Source organism: Elephantulus edwardii, unplaced genomic scaffold (assembly GCF_000299155.1).
Source record: "Elephantulus edwardii isolate Elephantulus edwardi_28Jun2011 unplaced genomic scaffold, EleEdw1.0 scaffold00026, whole genome shotgun sequence".
Taxonomy (NCBI): domain Eukaryota; kingdom Metazoa; phylum Chordata; class Mammalia; order Macroscelidea; family Macroscelididae; genus Elephantulus; species Elephantulus edwardii.
Genome location: NW_006399776.1, coordinates 1,782,437 through 1,799,048, shown reverse-complemented (window position 1 = coordinate 1,799,048; position 16,612 = coordinate 1,782,437). Strand labels below are relative to the sequence as shown.

The following is a 16,612-nucleotide window of genomic DNA, read 5'->3' as shown; positions in this document are numbered from 1 at the left end:
TGCACCCAGCAGTGGGTGTTTACGGAACAGGGATAAGCCCAAAGGATACCCAGCAGAGACCCAGGAACCAGTTCTTACTCTATACCTTCTCCTATCAAAATCCTTAATTTGTAAACACTAAGAATTAGGCTGTCCATTTTTAGAGTCTTAATTTAAAGGAGAAAAAAATCTTCAAGGTTTTTGCTTCTCCTGAAATTACTAAATAGGGCTTCACAACGAGGTACATCAGGGTCATAAGATGATTCAGCTAAAGAATGAAAAAATGGAGACAAATTTTACAGATGTTAGAGGTCACTTTTACCTCAAACAGACCCCGGCCTTTTGAGCCCTAAATAGTCAGCCACAAGTATGGCGAGAATTCACTACTCCTCTAACGTAGTAGGGAGCAAAGGATGGCGGATACTGTCTTGGCGGTACAGCAAGTAACAACAAAGGGAAGTGGCATAAACCAGCGTGTATGCAACGGGGAAGCTACAAAAAAGATTGTCCAGTAATTTTGGTTCTGGGGAGGGAAGGGGTTTCAAACTTCCCTCGGGGATTGGTGCCCTCAAGGTCATTTTTATTCTTCAAGTCTGTCTGTAATATACTGTCAATGCCATTCAGAACTGGACCCAGTTGGATGGTTGTGGTGCCTGGTTTGAAACAGAGCTTGATGCAGTACTAAAGTCTCCCCACAAGTCATTGCTTGCAGAAAGTGGAGCTGATGCTGGTGCTGTGACAGGAGCAGGAGAATCCAAATCTAAAAGGATATCTGCATCACTGCCTTCATGGCTAGATTTTGGAATGGGTGGTGGGGTCACATGATTGCTGATGGCAACTGAAGAAGAAGGTGGAGGAATAGTGACTTTGCCTCCAGGTGGAGGTGGGAGTAAGCTTAGGCCCCCAGGCCCTGCAGTCCTAGGCTTAGAAGCACCTCCTTTCTTGGTCGTAATGTTTCCAATACTCAATTTGATAGTCTGTCCTTCCTTAAAGCCCAGATCCAGTTTTGGACGAGTGTCCATTTCCTGAGACTCTTTGGAAATCTCCGATTCCTGCTTTACCCACTTGAAGTGATCCTGCAAGGAGACATTAAAGTCAAAAGCATCACCCTGATCTGTGAAGCCAATACCAATAAAAGCACTTCTCCCAGTGCCATCCTGGATCCGGATTACAAAATAACGGCTAGAATCTGTCACTGTCTCCACCGCAATGCCAGGATACTGTTCTACTGGTGCCTGAGCAAAGAGCTCCCCTGAAACTTTATCTTCAAGTTTGATATAGGCAATCTTCCCTTTTGAAGTGATTCTTAGACGGCCAGTCCAGTCAGGCTGGTCTAATTTCCAGTCAGTTGCCCTGTAGCCGCGATTGGAGGCCCGGGGCAGAATCCGGTAGACAGTGACATCCGGCTTCACACACAGGACAGACTCATCCACTTATGATACTTTGATGTTACTTGTCTGGTCTACTGCTGTTAGGATTCAATGCATCAAATTTATTGCCGAGAGGGTTTTTCCATTCAGATAGGGTAAAGTTAAGGTCATATTTTGGTTTTCCTAGGCTTATTTTCATTTTCTTCTGCTCTAGGTATGAATATGAATATGAGTATTTGTTGGTCTATTTGCCTTGGCCTTGTTCTGATTGCTGATAATGAGCTTTTCCACTATGTCTTTGCACAGATATAATAAAATTGATTCCTATGTAGTCCAGCAGGTGAAGTCCATGTTTACCACTTACATTTTTTGCTTAAAGTATTCACAATTAATAAATTGTTGATTGTACAAAATTCTATTATATGATCTCCAACATCACTTCTGTCACCAAGGCCACATTTTTCAACTACCAGGCTTTCTTCTTTGTCGCCAGTCTTTGCATTTCAATCACTAATTATTATTAATGCATCTTGAGTGCATGTTTAGTCAATTTTATTCTACAGAAATTCTGGCAGAAACAATCTCTTCATCTTTGGCTTTGTTGTTGTTGTTATGTGCTGTCGAGTCGCTTGCGACTCATAGCGACCCTATGTACAATAGCCCTAAACTCCCGCTCTGTCCTGTGCCAATCGCACTGTCTCTGACACTCCCATCCCAATTATCCCAGTCACTGAATCAATCCACCTCATAGAGGGCCTTCCTCTCCTGCGCTGTCCCTCCACCCTCCCAAGTATGATGTCCTTCTCCAAGGACCTGTCTCTCCTCACAACATGTCCAAAGTATGTTAGACGGAGCCTCAGAATCCTTGCCTCCAAGGAGCCACCCAGTTTAACCCTTTCCAGGACAAATCTGTTTGTTTTCCTAGCAGTCCATGGTATTCTCAATACTCTTCTCCAGCACCACAGCTCAAAGGCATCAATTCTCCTTCTATCCTCCTTGGTCATTGTCCAACTCTCTGATGCATAACATGTGATCTTTGGCTTCAGCGAGTAATAATTATGCTAATAAGCCTTCCTTATATTCACATGAAAATTATTCTATCAGTGGCAGCTCTGTATTTCAGAACCGATCTTGAAATGTTCTTTGGCCATTAGTAGTCCATTTTAGCTCACTAATATTTAGGATATTAGTATTTCCATTTCATTTTTTACCAACTTCCAATTTTCCTAGATTCATTCTTTATAATTTCCATATTCTAATTATTAATGGATGTTTGAAGCTGCTTCTCCTAATTTTGAGTCTTGCCGTATCAACAACTGAAGGCCGTTCATTTAGTAAAAGTTTACTTTACCCATGTCATTAAAACAGACTGAGGCCTACTGGTAAGGAACTGTGCTGCCAATCCAAAGGTAAGCTGCTCCACGGGAGAAGGATGTGCCGTCTCCTCCTGTGTGATTAACTGCTTCTGAAAACCCGCTGGAGGGTCAGCAGCAACAATCTGAGGAGTCAGCTCTACCTCAGTCACATTCTAAGTCCCTTCCAACCTGATGGGCTGATCTCTCAGCAGGACTGGACAATGTTCTGCTATTCAACAAAATCTACTGCAGGTTATGAGGATGGTGAATCTGGTTCAATATTAAAAAATCAGTCAATGTAACCCATCATAATAATAGTCTAAAGAGGAAAATGCACATTAGATCACTTTATGAAAACAAATTTTCTTACAAAATTCAACATCCATTCACAATAAAAGTTCTCATCAAATTAGGAGAGGGAACATCCTAAAATGATAAAGCAGATCTAAAAAAAAAAATACAACATTATATTTAATGCTGCAAAGCTGAATGCTCTGCCCCTAAATTCAGTAACAAAGCAAGAATATCCACTCTCACCTCTATATCCAACATCATACTGGACATTCTAGCAAGGACAAAAGCAAGGAAAAAAATACAAATTGGAAAGATACAACTAAATGGCTCTTACCTGCAGAAGGCAGGATTACTGATGTAGAAAATGTCAAGAAAACTACAAGAAAATTCCTAAAATATGTGAGTAAAGTCGTATAAAAATAAATCACATTTCTATATACCAGGAATGTGTAATCAGAAATGCACTTGTACAGAAAAACTTTAGAGAATTAGCTGTAAGTCAAAAGAATTCTATTTGACCTTGATATAGTTAAAGCTAGTTAAAAGACACAGGTGCTTCTATTTCAGCCACTAAACTACTACCTGGTTTGCAGTTGCTGAGAAATGAGTAATTGTGCCCTTGTTAGTATAAAGCATGCTAGAAAGGGACCCTTCCTCCTGGACAGAGTGCCATCAGCACCACTGCGGACACAGGCGGTTAGATCTTGACTTACTGCTTTGGACTTTCCTCAGAGGAACCTCAGATTCCTCTTGCTCACGCAGTTCAGCGCTCTGCAGCAGAGCCTGGACCTCTGGGTGCAGGTCTTCCATACTAGCTTCCCCTGAGGCTAGCGCTCGGCAATGCAACACCAGGACAACATCTCGGTTGTAGAAACGAAAATAGCGGCACACTCTGCTTGCTTCATGAACACAGCCATCATCTAACAGGCGTCCAATCAAAAAGTTCAGTGATTCCTCCTCCTTCAAACTCAATCTATTGTCATGTACATCTTTGGATGGAAGACCATTAAGCTCTAAGTATTTTGATGTGTTCAGAGCAGCCAACCTGGAGAAAGAAAACTCACTGGCAAAACTATCAAAGGAAAGTTCACCACTAGTTGAGATCTGTTGAGAAAACCTGCGGTCTAAATCCTCTTGGCTTCCTCCCAGGGTGTGCTGGGCAATGCGGCAGAGCCAGATCTGCTTCTCCAGTTCCTCCAGCTCATCCACTGGCATGGGGTCCTCCTGGGCAAGCCAGTGCCCTGACAGGGTGAGAAGCAGGTGACGTTCCTCAATGCTGCTCCGCTGCTCTTCAGAGGGGGATGTACAGGCCACAAGGGCCTGGGATGAAAAAAAGGACGATGCAGATTTGCTCAAAATGGAATTTTTCTTAAAACTCTCATGGCATTTCTTCCAGAAGTCAACTCTTGCTTGTTTTAGGGACCACTGTTTAATGTGTTTCAATGTCTGCATTTCCTGAGTTACCTGTGAAATTTAAGCAAATTTTAGCCTTGCCAAGATTAATAGTATTACACATATTCATGCTCTCTACCTGTACTTCACTTGTTAGAACCAAATCAAATCTGAAAACATTGGACTTTTCTTGATTATTCTCTATAATCTGGTCTAAGGAGTATCTAAACTATTTGGAAATCATTCTATGAGATGAGCAATTTTTTATTCTGGTACTCTGAGTATCAGAAAAATCTTTCACACCCTAAACTTAAATCCTTTGTGCTACAGATGACCCTGGATATTTTATCTAGAAATTAAGAAAAACAACTATCTAATTAAATGAGATGCAAGAGGAAGCCACCACTTTTTATTTAATTTCTACTCAAAGGAAAAAAGTCCAAAGAAAATAGTTATAACATTTCCTGCAGACTAGCCTTAAGTAGACGATCTTTAGGAATGGGTTTCCTCAAAACCAAAAGGAAAACAAAGAAGGGTATCCTAAACTCATTTATTTCTGAAAGCAACGTGTATTCAAAACCAAGAGCTTAATTTCTGATGGCCTGTATACCTTATTTCTGTTTAATGCTGGTTTAAAAACTAAGATTTTAGTAACTTAAAAGATGACAGATACCTCTTCTATAACCAAGCTGTCCACAGGTAACTCAGCTAATTCTGCTACCCTCCTGGCCAAGGCAAACTTTCCATTTTTCTGCAGTCTTTCCAAAATGGATCTACATTCACGCTGGAAACTCTCAGTGCTATAGCTGGCAATAATTTCATGATTAATGGCTATGGATGTATTCTTCAAAATCTGACTGAGGGCACACAGTTTCTTCATGTTTGGACCTGTGCCAAGAAGAGAGGACAAGAACACTTAACCAATAAAATATTGTTATTTCAAGAGCAGCTAAATATACACCCATGTTCATTGCAAGCATCAATGACAAATAGGAAAGGATAAAAACAACCCAGGTCCCCATGAGATGAATGGAAAAACATACTACGGTAGGTACATGAAAGAGAATCCTTCGTACCACTAAACAATAATGAAGAATTGACAAAACACCATATGTTGTTATGTGTCGTCGAGTCGCTTGCGACTCATAGCGACCCTATGTACAACAGCCCTAAACTCTATTCTGTCCTGTGCCAATCTCATTGTCTCCGACACACTCATTCCAATTACCCCAGTCACCGTATCAATCCACCTCATAGAGGACCTTCCTCTCCTGTGCTGTCCCTCCACCCTCCCAAGCATGATGTCCTTCTCTAAGGACTGGTCTCTCCTTACAACATGACCAAAGTATGTCAGACAAAGCCTCAGAATCCTTGCCTCCAGGAAGCCACCCGGTTTAACCCTCTCCAGGATGAATCGGTTTGTTTTCTTAGCAGTCCATGGTACCCTCTATATTCTTCTCCAACACCAGAGCTCAAAGGTATCAATTCTCCTCCTATCCTCCTTAGTCATTGTTCAACTCTCTGATGAATAACAAGGGATTGCAAAGACCATGGCCTGTATCAGACACACCTAAGTCTCCAGAGAGAGACCGTTGTTCTTCAGTACTTTAGAGAGGTCCCTAACAGCAGACTTTCCCATGGCAATACGTCTTTTAATTTCCTGGCTGCTGGTGCCATAACAAAGTCCACAGAGAAAACATTCTATATCCTATGTCAGTGAGGAGCAACTGGGGTCTTAAAAGATTGTATGTAGCCTACAACTACTGGTGTTTCCCTTTATGGAATAAATATGAAGAAAGGATACACAGAAATTATTAGTCCAAAAGTTTTATGGATGACGTGAGCTTCAACCTCCACAACCCTGAGCTCAGACTTAGATGGTAGCTGAGTACCAGTGCTGACAACTCTAAAGGCCCTGGCTAGACTTCGGAGAAAACACGCAATATTAAAAAAAAACAACTGAAATAGCAAGTGGTCCAATAGAGTATGGCAGAATCCCTAAGACTGTGGTCTTCGGTCACCTTTTTAACTTGGAACAAATTTTCCCCTGTGGCTCAACTTTGAGTCAAATAACAGATAGGCCCTACAAGGTGACTGAGCAGTAACATCAAGAAGTGTGTGTTTACTCCTTAGAATAAAAATCCATACAAGAAAGCAGGAAAAAAAAAAAAAAAGAAAGCAGGAAGAGAGAAAAAAAAAAAGACAACAGGAAGGAGTAGGACAGACGTATTAATGGAAACAAAAATCACAGAGATGAAGTAGGAAGAAAGAGTTCATGAATGTAGATACTATAATTAACATCTTAACACAAGATGGAAATGGCTAATTAAATGCAAAAGCAATTTGCCCTATAAAAGAACCGCCAAATATTAAATATATATGTTTAACATGGTAATATAGGTAGAGGAAAAACAAAAATCTACTTTTCTATTCTGACCGACTAGCAGGGGAGGCTGAAAAGGCAGCACTTTATGTTGCAAGAGTTGGAAGCACGGTCCCATAAAACTTGTGCCAGAAAGGCTAGTTAAACCTTCCTGACCTTTACTAACAAGTGTTAAGAGATTAGTACATGAACTCAATCTACTTATCTGACTTTCTCTACAAGGCAGAGGTTGGTGACCTACTACGTACACAGGCACAGATCAGTCAGTAAGGGGAAGATGTTGGCCATACACCTGAGCTAGTCTCATTTCTTCCTGGATTTTCTCTTACGTTGACTATATACATTCACCCAATGCAGGCACAGAACATGTAGGACAGCTAAAACTTCAGCTGATCAACAGCCCAGGTTCTAATGGGGCACATTATATTAAGAATGGAACATCCTTTCATCTTTCTGACAATAATCTACTTACCCAGATGAGCTCTTTCTGCCTCTTATTCACTGAAATTCCTATGTTCAGTAACATTAAGAATTTCCTGCCACACAACATGTTTATCACGGCTTTGTTCACAAGAGCAAGGAGTTGGAAACAACCTAAATGCCCATTAAGAAACGAATGGATAGAGAAGCTGTGGTATAGTCACACAATGGAATACTACACTGCATTGAAAAACAAGGAACTCATGCAATATTCAAAATGGGTGACCCTGGAGGACATTATGCTGAGTGAAGTATCTCAGTCACAGAAGGACAAATATTGCATGGTGCCACTGTTGTAAAACAGGACTGACCTCGGGGTTGGGAGGAGACTGAGAAAGATGTGTTCAATAATGCATACTGCATTGAAAGAGATGAGGAGAAAACTGTTTAAAAGGGATATATGTTTAGGTATTTTTGTCATAACAGGAGTCCAGAGCGAAGGCTGAATAGTGGAGTGGAGCTGGGGGACGGGACTATAAAACAATGAACGATTTTTCTTTTACTTTTCCAAGAGGGTAGTGTACTAGGGGGAAGGGTTGGGAGGGGAGAAAAGTGCAACAATGAATGAATGAACAGAAATCCAAAGTCCCTGTAAATTTTCATTGAAATTAAAAATAAATTAAAAAAAGAAAAAAAATAATTTATGTAGCCAGATTCGTTTCTACTTTCAAATAGTCTACCATATAGCAAAAGAAAGGCATGAAACACATCCTCAAGGAGATTATTTCCTGTTGCCTCCACCTGCCGGGCTGTGGTCTAGGTGAGGGAGTGTTCAGGGACAGTGAAACATCCTGCACACACATCACCACTATGTGATTCCTTTCTGTCATTAAAAAAAAAAATGTATATTTTTTAAAAACTTGGGTTTTCTTTAAAAAAACCCAAAACCCTCAAGTTATTTACACCAAATAACTTTGTAGTGTTGCCTAAGTACACACATGTTAAATACACATACATACAACACAAATATACTATAAAATAGAATGTATGAGTAAAAACATTATAGTAAAAATTAGTGATATAGCCAATCATTTTAAATATTAAGGGACAAAGTAATTCTAACAAAAAAATTTTGGAAAATAAATTAAAATCATTACTATGATTATAGGGAGGTCTGGTGGCCTAGTGATAAGAATCTGTGCTGCAATCCCAAAAGCACAGGTTCAAATATTCCATCAGATCCGGAGGAGAAGAATAAGCAATTTCCTCTTGCGTGATTAACTGCCTCTGAAAACCCACTGGGTTGGCTCTGACTTGATGGTAAACAACAACAATCATTATGTTGTTGTTGTTATGTGCCGTCGAGTCGCCTGCGACTTATAGCGACTCTAAATCATTATAGATCAGTAAAAACAGAAGCCATAGAAGACACATGTTCTATGCCATTTGACATTAAACAGTAACTGACAAGTACCAAGTTGAATCTGCATACCCTCTTTACTTTCAGTCATTAGACCTACAGCCTATAACAATGGTACTAAGCCTTTTATTCTGCTGCTGCTCTGTGCAAATTCGAGTTCCCAGTTGAACAATTTTTTAGTCTAAATGTAATAAAATAGCACTAGTAGTGAAAAGGGGCACTCTGGTGGCCTAATGGTTAAGGAGTTGTGCTGCTAACCCAGAGACAGGCAGTTTGAATCCACCAGCTGCTCTGCAGGAGAAAGATGGGCAATCTCCTATGTGATTGAGCTTCTGCAAACCCACTGGAGGGTCAGTTGGTTTTGACTATATGGCACTGAGCTGAGTAGTGAAAAAGCCAGAATCAAGTTCGGACAGGTAGCACAGCATGCAACAAAACCAGAGATGGTCAAACAAGGAAAAATGGGGCAAGGCAATGTTTATTGATTTAATCAGCAATATGCTTTGAGACTGTCAACATCAAGAGGAGTCTACAACAGTGGAGTTTGTTTCTGAAGTTTTAAAAATGAATTATGTGTCCTTGAAGCAAGGTTTTTAAACCTGAGCAAGGATGACACGTGGAAGTTATCTGCCAGAGAAAAGAATGATAGTGACAGTACAAGGTAAATGTTAGTCAGGGAAAAAAAATGTGGCTATTTCATACCTGCTTAGAATAAGACAGCTGTTGTTTCTAAAAATTATACCTGCTGTATTATGCTTTCTCTCTCTCATTGCCATTGAGTTGGAGCTGATTCATAGTTGATCCTCCAGTGAGGTTTTAGAGATTGTAAATCACACAGGAGAATGACTATCTTTCTCCTATAAAACAGCTGGTGGATTCAAACCATCTGCCTTTGGGTTGGCAGCATAACTCCTTATTCATTTTTCCACCAGAACTCCAGGCCCTATGTTTTTGGGTTTGTTTTTTTTTTTTTCATTCTCTTTTTGGCGTACCATCCAATCAGATCTGAATGGCTCAGGAGGTGATTGTCCCTCCTTCTCCAACGGAGCATCTGGTGGACTCTAACCTCTTGCCTTCGGGATTGCAGCACAGCTTCTTGCCACAAGGCCACCAGAGCTCCCTCCGGCACTATGTTTTAGTCTTTGGAAAAAGACATCATGCTTGGAAAAGTAGAGGGTCAGTGAAAGGAAGACTGTCAAAGAGATGGATAGACATGGTGACGGTGACTTCAACAACAAGACAGAGCATGAGTCTGAGGATGACTCAGGACAGGCAAGGTTTCAATCTTTTGTTCGCAGAGTCACTGAGTTATAGCCAACTCCACAGCAATAGCAGCAGCAGCAGCACCACCACCACCATTATGTTTTAAATTTTCTAACCATGATTTTGAAGTAATTCATACCTCTACTTCATACTAAGCTATAAGTACATTAATTTTTCATGAGTAAGGGGTTAACTAACTTCTACACCGCTATTCAACAATAAGCATGGTCTTACCATTACAGAAGAGATGCTCAATGCCAATAAACAGCTGTAAAAGTTTCTCCAGCTCATATTGTGTCCTACACTGCTGCAGCATAAGCTTCAAAAGAAAACACACTTGTTCTTTCAGCCATGAGGCAGGGGTGAGAGACGGGACTTCTGTGGCTGTCGCTTCAAGCTGTGAAAAGAGAGTAGGTCAGGGAGGGTGGTTTCACAGGAACAGCAAATCAAAAGCTCCAAATATGGAAACATCTAAGCAAATCAAGAGACCATCAAAAGCCATTTTCTATCACAAAGGGGGAATGCTTATTTTGGTCCCTAATTCTCTCCTTTCCAAATGGCAGGAACTGGTAGTGCTGCTCAGAGGAGTGGCAAAACCTGGATGCTTGGCAGCTGTGTATTTTGTCTCTTTATGAGAAGTCCTGGAACACAGCCATGAATGTGTGGAAGTCAAAGCTGGCACCGAGTCCTAAAGATAAATGCTAACGGTGACGTGAACTGATAAAAATACCTCCAGTGAGGGACTGCCAAATGACTAGGCCTGTGAGTCACTGTGTAGCCAGAATGTGTTTCATTTAGCATAATCTGTAAAGAGGGAGTTAGACCCAGCCCTGGAATAGAAAAGACTTTAAATTCACGTATGAAAATCTCTAAGGAGGACTTGTTTAATATTGCTGAGCTGGGTCAGCTAATTTGTTTGTAGTTTATATACTCTCATTAGGGAAGGATCTTGGTTAAAAAGCTTTGACTAATGTAATTTCAATCAAATGTTGCAAAATACTAATAGGAAAATCACTCATGACCTCAAATAATACGTTACATTTCTGAGTAAATATGGCAAAAATACCTAAGACCTTTAGTATCTGCAAGGGCTGGTGTTTTCCTACTTGAATGATGCTTCTTTTGTGACGTTAGTGGTTTGCTTTGTATTATTTTGGCAGGTTCACTGTAGTTCTGTTCTCTCTTGACTTCACACAACACAACCACAAAAAACCCTGGGCCTTTTGGTATGAAACAACTCGTAACTCCCTGGGTGCAAAATACCTACTGTGAGTTGATAATTATAAAAAAATTTTTCGTGCTCGCTTCGGCAGCACATATACTAAAATTGGAACGATACAGAGAAGATTAGCATGGCCCCTGTGCAAGGATGACACGCAAATTTGTGAAGCGTTCCGTATTTTCGACCCTGAAATGAACCAGTCTGTAACGAAGGCTAACTCCTAACTCCTTTCACCTACAAATTTCATCTTTGGATACAAAGCTAAGTGGATAGTCCTTACCGAGGGACTGTTTAAAAAGAGGCAGGGAGAAGAAAAGAAAAGAAAAAAAATTTTCATTTTTATTTTTGTGTTTCGTACTAAATTAGGCCCTAGTTTGGGTTTCCTATTTCTAGATATGCCTGATCACACTATAAAAGCTGCTCTCAAGAAAAATATAATATCCAAAGAGGCTTTCTGGCTATGATGTATATTTTAGGAACTCAACAATTCCTTTAAACAGAATACTCAAGATTGCCAAGATTCTAAAGCTAAGCAAAGGCTTATAAAATCCGGTTATATCACTATTTCCTCTCCAGCCATACCCACTTTACTTTTACTCTACTTTCTTTCCTATGTCCTATATCACCCTTTCTCATGCTTCTTTCAAGTTTCAACAGGGTTTCCCTTGTTACTAAATGTCACTGATTTGGTGACCATATGTATAATGATACAGGATCAGATAGTGATTCATTCCATCATATATATGGTCACCAACTCTCCTTAACTGCTTTCTTAATTGCTGAATAGTTAAGGGGTGACTATGAGAAAAATGGCTATCAGATGAGATTCTGAATTTTGCATTATAGTGCTGAGAAGCTCAAGATAAATGAAGAAATGAAGAAATTAAAGAGCTGAACAGAAAATTTCAAAGTGCAGCTTGGGATGACAAAGTAAGAGCTGGAGTCAGAAAATCCAAAGAGCTGAACTTGCTCAGCATTTCTTAAGCTGAAGGAACTGAAAAAGTCAAGCTATGAGTGGCAATACTTAAGGAGGCTATGGGTAGAATATTAAATGATCCAGGAGTATACAGTCATCGTACCAAAAGGAATAGGCAGACACAGAAGAATTTCATGAAACAACGTATGAGCAAGAGTCTGTGGTGAAGGAGGAGGAAGTTCAAGTTGCCCTGAGAGAACTGGCAAAAGCCAAGGCTCTAGGAGTTGATGAGATACCAACTGACATATTTCAACAAACAGATGCTGCCCTGGATGTGCTCACTAAGTTGTGCCAAGAAATCTGGAGAACAGTCACCTGGCCAACTGACCGGAAGAGATCAGTATTTGTTACCATTCCAAATAAAGGTGACCTGACAGTGCAGAAATTATTGAGCAATATCATAAATATCACATGCAAGCAAGATTCTGCTGAAAATGACCCCAAAACAACTGGAGCAACATGTCAACAACTGGAGCAACAGAGAATTGCCAGATGTGCAGGCTGGGTTTAGAAGAGGCCATGATACTTAAGGATTTTATAGGTAATGTTAGGTGGATCTTGCAGAAACCAGAAAGTACCAGAGGAATGTCTGTGTTTCATTGACTTTGCAAAGGTTTTTGACTGTGTGGATCACAACAAACTGTGTCTGACTCTGAGAATAATGGGAATCCCAGAACATTTGATTGTGCTTATGCAAAACCTATATGTGAACCAAGAGGCAGTCATCAGAATAGAGCAAGGAGACACTGTACAGTTCAAAATCAGGAAGCGAGTCCACCAGGGATATATTCTGTCTCCATAACTTTACAATCTGTATGCAGAACAGATCATCCGGGAGGCTGGGCTGTATGAGAAAGAATGGGACATGAGGATTGGAGGAAGACTCTTCAACAACCTGCATTATGCAGATGACACAACCCTGCTTGCTGAAACTGAGGAGGACCTCGAGCGCTTGCTTCAGAAGGTCAAGGACCTTCTATATGGATTGAAAATCAACGTCAAGAAAACAAAGATTCCCACCACTTGGCAGCATCATAACAGATGGTGAAGAGATTGAGACTGTTAACAGTTTTAGTTTGCTTGGCTCCACAATCAATACTGTTGGTACCAGCAGACAGGAAATCAAGAGACTAATTGCACTGGGAAAGTCAGCTGTCAGGAACCTCTCCAGAGTACTGAAGAGCAACGAAATCAATCTGGAGACTAAGGTGTGCCTGGTCCAGGCCATAGTCTTTGCAATTGTGTGCTATGCACCAAACTACTGGACAATGACTAGGGATGACAGAAAGAGAACTGATACCTTTGAGCTGTGGTGCTGGAGAAGAGTGTTGAATATACCATGGACTGCAAGGAGGACAAACAGATTTGTCCTGGAGAGGGTGAGACTGGGCTATTCCTTGGAGGCAAGGATTCTGAAGCTTCGTTTGATATACTTTGGGCATGTTGTAAGGAGGGATCAGTCCCTGGAGAGGGGCATCATGTTTGGGAGGGTGGAAGGACAGCACAAGAGAGTAAGACCCTTGATGAGATAGATTGATTCAGTGACTGGGGTAATGGGAGTAGGTGTGTCAGAGACAGTGGGCGGCACAGGATAGAAGAGGGTTTAGGGCTCTTGTACATAGGGTTGCTATGAATTGCAAGCGACTCAACAGTACATAACAAACAACAATGAGAAAGAAGTGGAAGCAGGAGTGGCATCTACTTCCTAAACAACATGCCTTTGGAAACTAAATGAACTTTGATTAATGATAGTTGTAGAGGGGCTTTCAGGCCTTTTGTTCATAGGGTCACTATGAGTCATGTTCAACTTGATAGGAATCAACAACAACAATGAGAAAGACAGTAAACCTGTAAGTTAGATCATTATTCACTATTTATTCTTTATTTTGTTGTTATATGCCATCAAGTAGCTTGTGAGCCATAGCGACCCTATGTACAGTAGCTCTGAAGCCTGCCTTGAGCCAGTCTCACTGACTGATTCCAACACATTGACCCCAGTGCCCTGTTGTTGTTGTTGTTGTTGTTATGTGCCACCGAGTCATTTGTGACTCACACAGGCACAATCAAATGTTCTGGGATTCTCATTCTTCTCAGAGTCAGAAACAGTTTATTGTGATTCACAAAGTCAAATGCCTTTGCAAAGTCAACGAAACACAGATAGATATTCTTCTGGTACTCTGCTTTCTGCCAAGATCCATGTGACTCTGGCGATAATGTTTCAAGTACCATTAACTCTTCTAATCACAGATTGTATTTCTGGTAGTTCTCTGTGAATGTACTGTTCCAGTAATTTCTTGATAATCTTTAGCAGGATTTATGCTAGCATGTGATATTGTTCAATAATTTCTATACTCCATCAGGTCACCTTTTTTTTTTTTTAATCAGAAAAAGTATGGACCTCTTCCAGTCAGTTGACCAGGTAGTTGTCCTCCAGATTTCTTGACCCAACCTGGTGATTATGCGCATCCAGGGTAGTATCTGTTTGTTGCAATATGTCAATTGATATTCCATCAAGTTTTTAGAGCAGCCTGAACTTCCTCCTTCATTACCATTGCCTCTTGATCCTATGTTGTTTCTTGAAATTCTTCTGTATCAGCTAATTCTTTTTTATAAAGTGATTCTGTATACACCCTTTCATCTTCTTTTAATGCTTCTGAATCACTCAATATTCTGCCCATGGCATCCTTAAGCATCACAACTTGAGGCTTAAATTTGTTCTTTAGTTCCTTCAGCTTAAGAAATGCCAAGAGAGTTTGGCCCTTTTGATTTTATGACTCCAGCTGCTTGCAAATTTCATTATAATACTTTGCCTTGTCATCCCAAGCTGGCTTTAAAATCTTCTATTCACCTCCTTAATTTCTTCCCTTTGCTTTTTTGTTTTTCGGTGCTCTAGTATAATATTCAAAGTTTCTTCTCACATCCATTTTGGTCTTGTCTTTTGCTTTTTTCATAGATGATATTCACAATTATCTTCCCACAGCTCATCTGGTCTTCATTTATTAGAGTTCAAGGCCTCAGACCTGTTCCTGAGTTGATTTTTAAATTCAGGGAAGATATAGACCCAAGATAAAATTTTTATTCCTGTGAATATAATTTAACTTTCTTTAGCTTTAATATGAACTTGCATATGAATAGCTGATGGTCTGTTCCATAATCAGCACCTGGCCTAGTTTCACTGCTGATATTGAACTTCTCCAATGATTCTTTGCTTAGACATCATTAATGAATGTTTTCTATGACCATCTCAACCAGATTTTGATGTTTAGAAAATCAAAAGTTATTTAAAATTTCCATTTTCAGTCTTTATTCTCATAATATCCTTATTAATGTCCTGAATCAAGGCAGCTGTTTAATCTTTTTGGATTTCATTACTTATTTACATAACTTTTTATCTCCAATAAGAGGGATTATAACAGGTAGACTGAAACTGATTAAGGGAAAACATACAGAAATACAAAGGCTGAGGGCAGGGCCTGGAGTGGCTGCAGTGGCCTCCAAGGGGTTGGAGCAGGGACAGGAGGGCGAGAGAGAACGTAACAGGAGGGTTCCAACAGAGGAAATCAGTCAATAGAAAATATGTCTATTTTTTTTGGCTTAGGAGGTTCAGCCACACCTGAAACAATTAATAGTACTTTCAAATAAGAAAACTTTTAAATCTTCACTAAAGTTAAGACTACTATTGAGATTGTACTGTGACATATTTGTTGGCATATATTTTTGTCTTATTTATCAAAAACCCCATTTGAGACAGAAAGGGCAACAGTGTTGAAAACTCCAAGCAAGATGACGACATAATCCCTCTTCTTTCTTAGAACTTTTCCGCACATGGCTTGAGAACTCTATGGGGTAGTTTCTACTCTGTTCTATAGCTGTTGTGAGTTAGAACTGACTTGCTTGATTAGAGTGGGTTTGGTTTGTTTTAAACAAGTATCTGAATAAGAAGACTGCAATGGATCACAAGGCTCCCCTTGACACTGGGACAAGGACCACCAGGAGTGTTGATGAAAAGTGACACTGGTTTTGTTAGTGCTTAAAGCAGCATTAACGTACTTCACATGGAAAGGTGCTAGTGCCATCCTGGGCTAGTCAATGAGCAAGTGGTCGCCCAAGAATCACCACACTCCTCTCTAGAATAAATCCCTTTCCCATTGGACTTGGGTACAGCTTCAGGATACTGAAAATGAAACCTCTCCATCACCTCTACAACTGATAAGTTGAGGTCACTGCCACTGTAATCCTGGACTCCTTATCTCCAGAACAGTAAAAATGCACTATGCTACATAACCACGATCCTCCTGCTGACACATCACAACTACTAACATAGACAGTCCACTCCAACCAACTTCAGATCATACAGCAAGAGCACGGTCATTCCAACTTACAGTTTCAAGGTGATTCTGAAACTCCTGGAGTTTGGCTTTGGCTTCCTTATAGTTCTTGAAGAATATACACAGTTCATACATTTCCATCATCAACAGTAATGGGCAATCCTTTCAGGAAAGGTTTGAATGAAATGCAAAGATATTAAACTTAATCAA

The 16,612-nt window shown here is 40.3% G+C and overlaps 2 protein-coding genes across 2 annotated transcripts in view; both read right to left on the bottom strand.

The window, feature by feature from the left end:
- SPG11 (spastic paraplegia 11 (autosomal recessive)) overlaps nucleotides 1-16,612 on the bottom strand; it is a 128,159-nt gene that overhangs the window by 11,023 nt on the left and 100,524 nt on the right. Inside the window, exons 40-43 of the mRNA XM_006883201.1 lie at nucleotides 16,457-16,564; nucleotides 10,111-10,273; nucleotides 5,064-5,278; nucleotides 3,712-4,462 (exon numbers count right to left, since the gene is read on the bottom strand). Coding sequence (XP_006883263.1) covers nucleotides 3,712-4,462; nucleotides 5,064-5,278; nucleotides 10,111-10,273; nucleotides 16,457-16,564 — 1,237 coding nt within the window. The remainder of the gene's footprint in view (nucleotides 1-3,711; nucleotides 4,463-5,063; nucleotides 5,279-10,110; nucleotides 10,274-16,456; nucleotides 16,565-16,612) is intronic.
- LOC102843345 (adaptin ear-binding coat-associated protein 1-like) lies at nucleotides 600-3,268 on the bottom strand. Its single transcript, XM_006883189.1, has 2 exons — nucleotides 3,242-3,268; nucleotides 600-1,403 (listed from the first exon to the last, which is right to left on the bottom strand). Exons 1-2 carry the CDS (start codon nucleotides 3,266-3,268, stop codon nucleotides 600-602), a joined length of 831 nt encoding a protein of 276 aa, XP_006883251.1.

Coding starts and splice junctions, on each gene's coding strand:
- LOC102843345 (XM_006883189.1), bottom strand. CDS start 3,268: ATGTCCAGTATGATGTTGGATATAGAG. Junction 1,404..3,241: donor GTATGATGTTGGATATAGAG/GTGAGAGTGGAT, acceptor TAAGTGGATGAG/TCTGTCCTGTGTGTGAAGCC.